This window comes from Hemitrygon akajei, chromosome 19, assembly GCF_048418815.1.
Source record: "Hemitrygon akajei chromosome 19, sHemAka1.3, whole genome shotgun sequence".
Classification (NCBI taxonomy): Eukaryota; Metazoa; Chordata; class Chondrichthyes; order Myliobatiformes; family Dasyatidae; genus Hemitrygon; species Hemitrygon akajei.
Genome location: NC_133142.1, coordinates 32,070,930 through 32,083,832, shown reverse-complemented (window position 1 = coordinate 32,083,832; position 12,903 = coordinate 32,070,930). Strand labels below are relative to the sequence as shown.

The 12,903-nt window shown below is 39.8% G+C and overlaps 1 protein-coding gene across 1 annotated transcript in view; it reads left to right on the top strand.

The window, feature by feature from the left end:
* The window catches only part of suclg2 (succinate-CoA ligase GDP-forming subunit beta), a 405,461-nt gene that overhangs the window by 243,736 nt on the left and 148,822 nt on the right, over positions 1-12,903 (top strand). The window contains exon 9 of the mRNA XM_073072346.1: positions 8,123-8,265. Coding sequence (XP_072928447.1) covers positions 8,123-8,265 — 143 coding nt within the window. The remainder of the gene's footprint in view (positions 1-8,122; positions 8,266-12,903) is intronic.

Below are 12,903 nucleotides of genomic sequence, written 5' to 3'. Positions count from 1 at the left end.
ATTGAGTTATCTTTGTGGTCTTCTGCTATAGCCTATTCACTTTAGGTTTGCCATGTTGTATGTTCAGAGATGCTCTTCTGCACACCACTGTTGTAACATGTTGTTATTTGAGTCACTGTAGCCTTCCTGTCAGCTTGAACCAGTCTGTCCATTCTCCTCTGACCTTTCTCATTAACAAGCTATTTTCACCCATAGAACTGAACTGTCGTTTACTGGATGTTTTTTTGCTTTTTTTTGCACCATTCTCTGTAAACTCTAGAGACCGCTGGCGTAAAATTCCCAGCTGATCAGCAGTTTCTGAGATTGTCCATCCTGCCTGGCACCAACAATCATTCCGCAATCAAATTCAATTATATCACATTTCGTACCCATTCTGATGTTTGTTCTGAACAACAACTGGCAATGTCATGTCTGCATGCTTTGATACAATGAGTTGCTGCCATGTGAATGGCTGATTAGATATTTGCATAAATGAGCAGGTGTACAGGTATACCTAACAAAGTGGTAACTAATTGTAACTGGGATGTGCAATACCATTTCATGAAAACATCCTTTTAAAAGGGTGAAAATGTCTTGAGTGCAGCTTGGAGTTAATATTTACAGGAGACAAAGGCTAAAAGATTGTTCAGTGTTCAGTGAGAACATTCAAGTTGTTAAGTAAGAATACTTATCCTTGATCTTAGATCATACATCCGCCATCTATTATCTGCTACTGACAGTACTTCCAATATTATTCCATAATTACTGCATCCATTCCTGCTCACATTCTGTAATTGTGGTGCCTTCACATCCTTACACCATAGTAGTTAATTCATTCCCTTCTTCATAGGGGAGATTAGAATCATAGTTAAAGAACACCACAGCACTACTGGCAACATCCTTGTAAGTTTTTTCTGCACTTTTTCAATCTTAATTACATCTTTCCTCTAGGTGGAACTGCACACAATACTCTAAATTAGGCCTCACCAGTGCTTTATACAACGTCAACATGACATCCCAGCTCCTGTACTCAGTACTTTTGATTTATGAAGGCCAATGTGCCAAAAGCTGTCTTCACAATTCTATCTACCTTTAAGATCACTTTCAAGGAATTATCAGAATCAGAATCAGGTTTATTATCACCGGTATGTGTCGTGAAACTTGTTAACAGCAGCAGCCGTTCAATGCAATACATAATATAGAAGAAAGGAAAAATTAATAATAAAATAATAAATAAATAAATTATAGTATATGTATAATGAATAGATTAAAAATCATGCAAAATACGTAAATAATATATATTAAAACAGCGTTCACAAGTTCAATGTCCATTTAGGAATCAGATGACAGAGGGGAAGAAGCTGTTCCTCAATCACTGAGTGTGTACCTTCAGGCTTCTGTACCTCCTACCTCAAAGGTTCAAAGGTCCAATTTAATGTCAGAGAAATGTATACAATATACATCCTGAATGCTTTTTCTTCGCAAACATCCACAAAAACAGAGGACTGCCTCAAAGAATGAACGACAGTTAAACATAAAAACCCCAAAGTGCCCCCTGAACTCCCTCCCACCACGTGTAAGTGACAGCAAGCAACAATTCCCCTCCCTCCCCACACTGGCAAAATAAAAGCAAGCATCGTCACTGCCACTGAACACTCAAGTGTGAGCAAAGCAATTGCAAAGACACAGACTTGCAGTTACCCCAAAGGCTTTGCATTTCACCCATCATTTGACATACCACAGGTTCTCTCTCTCCCTAATAAGGGAGAAGGAGGTGTCTCCATTTTTCTTCAGTGAGCAGGGAGACATAACAAACAACTCGCTAGTTTACGATGTTAAATGTCCGTTACGTTGCTTTTTTCGAGCTCTGTGTCTGAAGATTGCAAAGATCCTGGGTCTTTGGACACACATCAGTAGATTTTCCGACTTCACCCAATGACACACAGGTCTCCTGCCGTGACACTGGCCCTCGGTCCGCCGGTCTCCAGAGCCCTGAGATCTTAGGCTTCTAAATCTGAGCCAGACTCTCAGGTCAAACCCTTGGTGTGCCGAAGACCAGCCGGTCGTGAAACCCTGAGAGCGGGTCCCATTCCCACAAACATCCAAAGTCAGCATGTGACTCCGGGTCAGAGTCTTCAAAAGAACCCTGAAACAGAAAAATAAAGATATTAAAGATAGAAATAGAACTGTTAACGAAGATGCAAGCAAAGGAGTCACTGTTTAGCGCCATCTTGACTTCCTCTGCCTCCGTGTCCCTGATGGTAACAGTAAGAAAAGCACATGCCCTGAGTGTGGAGGCCTTTCTGAAACACTGCTCCTTGAAGATGTCCTGGGTACTTTGTAGGCTAGTACCCAAGATGGAGCTGACTAAATTTACAACCCTCTGCAGCTTCTTTCAATCCTGTGCAGTAGCGCCCCCCCCCCATACCAGACAGTGATGCAGCCTGTCAGAATGCATTCCAAAGTGCATCTACAGAAGTTTCTGAGTGTATTTGTTGACATACCAAATCTCTTCAAACTCCTAATGAAGTATAGTCACTGTCTTGCCTTCTTTATAACTGCATTGATATGTTGGGACCAGGTTAGATTCTCAGAGATTTTGACACGCAGAAACTTGAAACTGCTCACTCTCTCCACTTCTGATCCCTCTAATAAGGATTGGTATGTGTTCCTTTGTCTTACCCTTCCTGAAGTTCACAATCAGCTCTTTCATCTTACTGACACTGAGTGCAAAGTTGTTGCTGCAACACCACTCCACTGGTTGGCATATCTCTCTTCTGTACACCCTCTTGGCACCATTTGAGATTCTGCCAACAATGTTTGTATCATCAGCAAATTTATAGATGGTATTTGAGCTATGCCTAGCCAAACAGTCACAGGTATATAGAGAGTAGAGCAGTGAGCTAAGCATACACCCCTGAGGTGCGCCAGTGTTGATTGTCAGCAAGGATGCGATGTTATCACCAATCCACACAGATGGTGGTCTTCTAGTTAGGAAGATGAGGATCCAGTTGCAGAGGCCCAGATTCTGTAACTTCTCAATCAGGATTGCGGGAATGATGGTATTAAATGTTGAGCTGTAGTCGATGAACAGCATCCTGATGTAGGTGTTTGTGTTGTCCAGGTGGTCTAAAGCTGTGTGAAGAGCCATTGAGATTACATCTGCCGCTGACCTATTGTGGCAATAAGCAAATTGCAATGGGTCCAGGTCCTTGCTGAGGCAGGAGTTCAGTCTAGTCATGACCAACCTCTCAAAGCATTTCAGATGTGAGTGCTACCGGGCAATAGTCATTAAGGCAGCTCACATTATTCTTCTTAAGCACAGGTATAATTGTTGCCTAGTTGAAGCAAGTAGGAACTTCTGCCCGTAGCAGTGAGAGGATTCCCAGATCCATCTGTTCTACTGCATTCCTCAGTGCTCTATCGTTCACCGTGTAAGTTGTACCTTGGTTTGTCATCCCAAAGTTCAAGACTTTACACTTATGGAATTTAATGCAGATCTGCCACTTTTCAACCAATTTTTCCAGCTGGTCCAGATCCCACTCCAAAGTTTGATTGCCTTCCTTGCTGTCCACTATGCCTCCAATCTTGGTGTCATCCATAAATTTGCTGTCCAGTTTACCACATTATCACCCAGTTTATTGATCTCGATGACATACAACAACAGACCTGGCATAGATCCGTGTGGCATACTACTAGTCACAGACCTCCATTCGGAGAGGCAGTCATCCACTACCACTCTGGCTTCTTCTTCGAAGCCAATGTCAAATCCAATTTCTTACCCCATCCTGAATACCAGCAACTGAACCTTCTTGACCAACCTCCTATGCAGGATTTTCTCAGAAAGGCCTAGCCAATGCATGTAGCCAATGTCCACTGCCATGTCTTCATCAACTTTCCTGTTAACTGCCTTGAAAACTCAATATATTACATATCTACCATGTTACTGATCTGCTGTTGGTGTAGGCTGAACTCATCGGCACATCCTATTTCCTTTAAATAGTTATTTAGGGTAGGAGGTTAGCTTGGTGCCAATGTCACGAGAGAAGAAGCGGGACAGGATTTCTTCATCCCCTTCACTTTATTTTCCATTTTTGTCATTTTTCTGAGTCCAGCTACTTTGTGTAATAAATACCTTGTACTTTCGACACTCTGTTTTGTGGTTCTCTTTTTCAAGCCACAATGTAAAGCTTCCTTTCCCTGAAGATTTGGAAAAATCATTCTATCTTACCTTTGCTGACAACAGTTCAGGAATTGGTGTGAAATGCATTTTTGTTTTACTTTAAATAGTGAAACAGAGGACCCAGCTGTGTATGAGCCAGGTTGAGAATGAAGATGCAACCTGGGACAAACAGCTGAAGGATAAAAGTGCATACCATTTTTCTTTTCTCTGCTAAGGCCTTGGGTAATATATATGAGGGTCTCCTATTGATGAATGTTCCTGGGTATCTATCAGGATTCTTTAGTGCCAGCTAGTGTTCAATGATCCATAACATTGAGATGACACTCCCCATTCATCTCAAAACTCTGTGCAAAATATGAAGACCTTCATGCCAATCTGAACAGTATATTCAGTCCTCAACATTCCCTCCATTATAGTTTCTCTCCTAGCAATTTCCAACACTACCATAGAAGCTTAGCTGGCTACCATTTTGACTGTGGGCAAAGCCACCATTGGCAGGACTTTCAGATTATGACTTCACTCATGACTCTTTTAGAGCAGAACCATGCCTGCTGATCCAGGGATTTGATTTGATTTGATTTCACCTCTAAAACTGATAAAGGTGCCAAATTAGTAACAAGAAACCCAAGTGTAGTGTTGCCTGTGGCCCATGTCCTTAGAATCTGAGGATGCATTCAAACCTCTGTGGACTCTCATCATGTATGACCCTGCTATGAAAGAAGATGTAGGTATTATACTTAGAGTAGCATGGCGTGATATGTTGATGGAGGTGTTGCTCATTTCATGTGCTCAAACAGAATGGAGCTCATGATATAAACATTCACAATCATCACTCATGATTTCAGTGATGTTTGTTTTATAACAGGTTTCTCAGTAAGCTAAAACACACAATATGTAGATCCTCAATAGAGCATTTTAAGGCATCTAATGTTTCTAAGAGCAATAAAGCATTTTACTAATTCCCATGGTTATCTTGACTATTCCTCTTCCCATCCTATCTCCTGTAAAAATGCTATTCCTTTTTCTCAGTTCCTTTGCCTCCACTGCATCTATTACCAGGACGTGGCTTTTCGTTGTGTTTTCATCTGCCACAACTTTTGATATCTCCAGAGGATCCTACCACTAAACATATCTTTCCCCCCACCTTCACTTTCCATAAGGATTACCTGTGATTACCTTGTCCAGTCATCTCTCCCCACTAAACTTAGTGCTGCAAGTGCCTCCCTCACCTCCATTCAGGACCCCAAACAGTCCTTCCAGGTAAGGCAACACTTCATGTGCAAATCAGCTGGTGTCATCTAATGTGACCGGTGCTCTCAATGCAGTCTCCTCTACATTGGTGAGACCCGTCATAAGTTGGGCGACTGCTTCGTCAAGCACCTCTGCACCATCTGCCAAATCCAGAACTTCCCGGTGGTCAAACATTTTAATTCTGATTCCCATTCCCGTTCTGACATGTTGATCCATGGCCTCCTCATGTGCCAAGATGAGGCCACCCTCAGCGTGGAGGAACAACACCCTATATTCTGTCTGGATTGCCTCCAACCTGATGGCATGAACATTGATTTCTCCTTCCGGTAAAAGAATTGTTCCTTCCCCTCCCCTCTTCCTCAGTTCCCCATTCTGACCTTGTACCTCTTCTCACCTGCCTATCACTTCCCCTCGGTCCTCTCCTTTCCTTTCTCCCATGGTCCACTCATCCCTCCTATCTGATTTCTTTTTCTCCAGCACTTTATCTTTCCCACCCACCTGGCTTCCCCATCACCTTCCAACCAGCCTCCTTCACCCATCTTTTTATTCTGGAGTCTTTCCCCTTAGTTATCAGTCCTGGAGAAGAATCTTGGCCCAAAACGTCGACTGTTTATTCATTTCCATAGATGCTGACTGACCTGCTGAGTTCCTTCAGCATTTTGTGTGTTATTTTAGAAGTGGTTCCTTTGCACGGGTACAATCTTTTCTATTTTCTCATGTGGGAGGTATTGCTGCTGTCTGCTGCTGTCTTTGCTGACCTGATATGTCCTCCAGATGACAACTCTTATGATTCACTCATCACTGCAGACATATTGCCCATTAAGGAAATAAGATCTACAAAAAGCAGGAAGATGTGAATTTTGCAAAATGCCAAAACACATCTTGAAGTATTTCAAAGCAGCTTAGCGTTCAGCTCAAGTATTAAAGGAAAACTTAGCTGTCACAACAGCAGGCATGAGCAACATCCTAAATGAATATTTCTAGCTACTAGTCATAAGGAAGAGAATGCAGAAGTTAGAGAATTAGGGGAGGAATATTTTAGAATATGTCTGTGTCAGGAAGAAAGAAATGCTAGCAATAATGGCACATATTAAGGTGGATAATGATGGTATTTTTCTCAGGATGCAAATGGAAGCAAGGACGGTGATGTGCTCTGGCTAAGATAAAGATTTTTGAAACATCGTTAGCGATTATTCAGATTTATTTATCACATGTACATTTGAGCATACAGTGAACAACCAACATACCCAAAGATATGCCGGGGGCCATCTGCAAGTGTCTCCACACATCCACCACTAACATAGCATGCTCACGGTGTTCAGCAGAACAACAGAAGTCACAACAATAGAACAACACAAGACCCCAGCAGCAAGATAAGCAACTTCCCCACTCCTTCGCACACAGAGACAAGCCTCCAAACCCAGGACAGACCACCTCAGGGCCTCCAGTACTTCTCCCTAGACTCTCAAACTCGCAGACACTGGGGCTCCAATATCCAGTCCTTGGACCAGACTTGCAGAGTCAAACTTCAGGCTTTCTACTACCAGACTCGCTAAGCTCCAGAGTTCAATCTTCAGCTTTGCACTCAGGACTTTGCTGACCTCTGCGTATCAACCCCAGGACTTGTTGAACTTTAGGCCTCAATTTATAGATTTCCATCTACCTCCAATCCTGGTGACCTAGGATTGCTGGTAGCTGGTTCCCTGCTTCTAGGTGATATTTGCAGTTGTGCTGGGGAAGTGAGTTACTGCAGTACATCCAGTTGGTGGTGTAGGCTGTAATTTTGTTTGTTTGGTTGCGGAGGGAGAAAAATGTTAAAGGAAACGGATGTGACAGTCAAGTATCCCTGCCTTAGATGTTGATTGGAAGTAAAGTCATTTAATGTCAAGTGGAGATTATATTGTATTCCCTGGCAATTTTTCTAAAAGGGGGTGTATTTGTCACGTATCATCCCAAGTCTGGATATTCTCCAGGACTTTTCAATGTGGATGCAAACCACATGACACACAGTGAGTTCATATTCAATACACCAAAATCCTAAATGGATCTTCAGGGAAATGTAGGAAGCTGATTTAAATACAATGTTCAATTTTCAACAATTGCAAACTATGTGACACACAGTGAGTTCATATGCAAACCACCAAAATCCTAAATGGATCCTCAAAGTGCAGGAAGCTAATTTAAGTAAAATGTTAAATTACCGACTTAATATGACATGCAGCATGCACCAAAAATGCTCACAATTGAGATAGGCTTTTATTTCCTGCTGCCCCCTGTCAAGTCTACAAACGTAGAAAATATATTCTAGCCTCATTAAACTTCCAGGCAACTGTAGAAGTGCTTTTTGTACAGTCAAACCTTCATTTGCAAGCTGTTATTTGTTTACATCAATTTATCTTGCTTTATTTTACTTGGAAAAACATGTTTTCCATAATCAGAAAGGAATCATTAGTGCATTTCTATTAGACAAGTATTGTTGAAACTTGTTGAATAAGATGTTTGTGTTTGTTGGGAGTAACAGCATGAAGCTCAATAAGTCTTGATGCTCCATCTTTCACTTAAGGCCCCCATCATAGTCACAGCTGCTAAACCCTCAGAAATGTTCATAATAATGCTGGTCTGTACATCTTTTTGACATTATTTTTCCCTTGTGTATTATAAATTGATGATTTGTCAAATTTTAAAAGATCATGCCTCTCTTGTAAACAGTTAATGGAGCCGGTCTTGCAATGGCTACGTGCGATATCATCGATCTTCATGGAGGGAAGCCAGCGAACTTCCTTGACCTGGGCGGTGGTGTCCAAGAGAATCAAGTGTACCAAGCATTTAAGCTGCTCACTGCAGACCCAAGAGTAAGACATCATATTTCAATACAGAACAATTTTTTTTAGCAATTTGCGAGAATTGAGAAACATTATAGTTTTCCCAGTGGAACTTATTTTCTATATTTAAGATTTTATAAAGTTTGAATATAAAATGAACTTATTTCCATGACAGACAATGATTTTCTGATTACTTGTTTAACTCCAATCACAAGTTTGCTGATTTGGACATTTATATATTCACATCTCGTTTATTTGAATGTTCCAGGAGTGAACCATCTGCGTAGATTTTGTTTTATACCAATAGAGGGAATAAAACACAAGTGCAATAGTTTTCCTACAACGTTGCAATCTAACTTTCTTTTCCTAAATATTTGCAGTAACTTTATTTGACTTGAGGTGTTCCAGGATTTCAGTTAACTCTTTTTAATTTAATAATGAATTCTTGTGTGTAAATATTTCCCGTTACTTGTTCACACTATGAGTAATGCCTTATTAAATTATGCTCAAGATACAAAATATATTGTAATTCTTCCTCCAATTTCAGCAGGAGATTAAGAAATTTACAGAAAATAAATTAGTTGGAGTGAATGCAAAACCCGCCACTAACACCTTTCCTGCAAAGCATGCAGTAGCCAACGCTTTCTACATATTTTATAGTCAATTCCAATACAGACATATATTAATTTTAAAAGGCTGTAGAGTGATGCTTAGTGCAGTCTAAAAATAACGATCATGTAACAGGGCTAGTTTACTGGGGAAGAATGTGGCATCAAGTGAGTTACTGCTTTGTACTGTATACAATAGCTTTATAACAGTGAATGTGATACCAACATGTAAAGAAGAGATGCCCTTCATTCTCCAACCTGATGCCATGAATCTACTGTCAAAATGAATCCAAACTCAGGTTGGAGGAAAAACACCTTATATACCGGCTGGGTAGCCTCCAACCTGATGGCATGAACATTGACTTCTCTAACTTCCGTTAATGCCCCTCCTCCGCTTCTTACCCCATCCCTGACATATTTAGTTGTTTGCCTGTTCTCCATCTCCCTCTGGTGCTCCCCCCCCCCTCCTTTCTTTCTCCTGAGGCCTCCCGTCCCATGATCCTTTCCCTTCTCCAGCTCTGTATCACTTCCGCCTATCACCTTTCCAGCTCTTAGCTTCATCCCACCCCCTCCGGTCTTCTCCTATCATTTTGCATTTCCCCTTCCCCCCACTACTTTCAAATCTCTTACTATCTTTCCTTTCGATTAGTTCTGACGAAGGGTCTCGGCCCGAAACGTCGACAGTACTTCTCCTATAGATGCTGCCTGGCCTGCTGTGTTCCACCAGCATTTTGTGTGTGTTATTGTTTGAATTTCCAGCATCTGCAGATTTCCTCGTGTAAGCCCTTCATTCTCCTGATTCCTTATTGTTCCCCACAATAGGGAAAATAGTTGAACAAACTAATGATAAAGATGAGTCTTTATGATCTTGTACTGCATAAGGTTTACTAATTGAAATTTCTGTCTATAATAGCCAATGAATGGCAGTACACTATGAATATTGCATATACTTTGACAGCATTCTTATTCAAGATACTCAAGAATTATTAAATTGCAGCCTTAACTAATTCTGGAGAACTAAGAATAAAGATATAAATAGCACCAAGGTGAAAGAAACTTTGTAATATAATGAGGTATATCAATAAGTAAGGATTGTGTGAAATGAATTTTGAAAGCAGCGGAGTTCTACACACTTTAGATTTTTAATTAAAAAAAAGGAGTAAATAACCGAGGTGAGATAATTTCAATGTTGTAAAACGATTTAAACTGAGCTGATTAGAATCAATAGTTGCCCGGTTTGACAGCATTTGAACAATTGGAAGGACAGCAGGGTGGAAGGAAAGCCATCCAAAACCAGAGGATGAATATATTAGACTAAAACTGGGAAAAGGAGGCTTACGATAAAGGCTATAATTTAGTACAACCTGAAGGTGAAAAGTGCAGAACTAGGTAAGTACATAAGAGAAGCAAAGAGATAATAAGACAGTAAGCAAGTGAGTGATGTACAAAGGAACCTCTAAGTCTCTTTTTCTAAACAGTAAAAGTTAATTGGAAGAGATTGCTGGGTTGCAAAGTTAGATAACTATTTGCACCATGAAAGCTTGTCAATTAAACAACCACATGGAATTATTCTATGTCTGAGTTTCCTCCATAAAATATCTTCCTTCATCTGTCATATAAAAATTTCATAATGATTGTTATTGCAAAGACTTGCAAGAGGGAATGCTGAGATTTCAACCTTTGTTGGCTGGGATCATTTTTCTATCTCCTTTATAGTTAATTCCCCTTCTATAATATTGGAGACTGGAATGTTTCATAACACTGTTAAACCATCTAAGCAGAATTTGAAATAGTTATCTGCCTTTCAAATCATTCCTCTGGAAGTGAATTCCAGTCTTTTTTTAAATGCTGTTGCTACCTATGTCACTACAGTTTATTTGCTCTAGTTTTATTTTACAAAGAGTATATAGAATTGTTACTCTTCTTCTCAAAATGTACTACCTCAGTTACTGAATTGATTTTCCAATTGCAGTCTAATTCTGCAGCATATTTAGGTCGAATTTTGTTGTATCTGCTTCTGTAGTGAGTATAATTTAATGACGTCTACAGTTCTTAAATTAAATTTTAGTTATGCGTCTGATTTAACAATGTAACTGATCCATAAGATAACATTTTTTCCTCAATCAACCATTTGAGTAGCTTCCTCTCATCCTTGATCTCGGATTTTATTTCCACTTGCTATTCATTTATCTAGTTGTGCTCGGCTCCACGTGTCGTACTCTAGTCATGAATCTGCAGCTTGGTACCTTATTGAAGCTCTTTTGAGAATAGTGATATATTATAACCACTATATTACTCTTGTTTTCTGTTCTCATTTTCCCTTTGTGTAATTTACAAGGCTGGTCAGCCATTATCTCTACGAGGGGTGATTGATAAGTTTGTGGCATAAGGTAGGAGTCAATTTTAGAAAACCTACCACATTTATTTTTCAACATTGTCCCCTTCTGCATGTACACACTTAGTCCAGCGATCCTGGAGCATATGGATCCCATAATGTACTGGTTAGGCACAGGAGTACGTTCAGCCAGAGACTCATTCCACCGAGATGCGGTGGAATTATTCATGGTTTTATATTGCTATATTTCTACACTATTCTTGGTTGGTGCAACTGTAACAAAACCCAATTTCCCTCGGGATCAATAAAGTATGTCTGTCCGTCTGTCTGTCTTTGTAAAAATGGTCCACAGCATGGGTGATTGATAAGTTCATGGCCTAAGGTAGAAGGAGATGAGTTATTAACTTCAAACTTTCTGCATTATCACTCATGAGTTGAACTGCACATGAATGTAATGAGAGTGTCTTGGACCTCCAGGTGGTCCACAGCAGGGATGATTGATAAGTTTGTGGCCTAAGATAGGAGATAAGTTATACAGCTCTCGTTACGTGCATGAGCAGTGCAACTCTTTGAGTGATTATGCAGAAAGTTTGAAATTAATAACTCATCTCCTTCTACCTTAGGCCACGAACTTATTAATCACCTCTGCTGTGGACCACTTCTAGAGGTCCAAAACGCCAACTACTACAAAGAAGGGATCCGTATGCTCCACTAGGTTTTCTAAAATTGACTCCTTCTACCTTAGGCCATGAACTTATCAATCACCCCTTGTATTGTTTTTTCAATTTTTAGATAGATTTTGATTACACCAATGAATGGGGAATCAAATTTCTTTCCTGTAAAAGCAGCAACATACAGGACAAGAATTTGGTGCCAGTGGTAGGTCAACCATACTTGCACCTGGTCTTCATGGTAACTTTGAATTTAACTTTGTCTAGGTCTGTTGGAATGATCTAGCTCCCCAAGGATAACATGGAGCAAAATGAGGGCTGGTGCAATGGCAAGCATTGCATGATATAAAATTGTAATGTAGACAGACAAAAATAGATCTCTCAAACCAAGCTGGCTGAAAGAAAATTTAATAGTGGCTAGATCATATTACCAGTCTCAGTTGACTGCTGAGTACATTGAATGTTTCCTTCAAACGCTAATAAAAATTAATGAAACAAAACTTATGAAGATGTAAAAATGTATTGAATTGAACCATTTATAAAAAAAACTTAAGTAAATTACAGCTTGATCAATTCAAAAAAAAAATCAGCATATTCACCTAAATTGCCTTGCATTCAAGTGAATGGACTTACTTGAAAAAGTAAATTATATTAAAAAATGGACTTTTCAATATATCTCTGCATAATGAGTACTCTCTAAATTCTGGTGCAGATTGTAAATTTCAACATCTTCATATCACAGTATTGTAATATATTTGGCGTTCAGAATATTTTGTCATCCAAGATATACTTATTGAAAAAAAATGTTTTGTAGAGGACTGGACAATCTTAATCACACTTTGAAGACTAAATATTCAATGATACCAGAAATGATGTGATAGCTTAATTTTAAATACTTCAGAGTAGTTGCTGAATAGATAATATTCAATAAATGTCTACTGGAAAGTTTTATCACCTTTGTCTTTCAAGGCATTCATTTTCTGTAGTCATTACTCAGAACTGATGTCCCATTTCAAGCATCCTGTACCTTTTACATACCCCATTACCTCTGTCC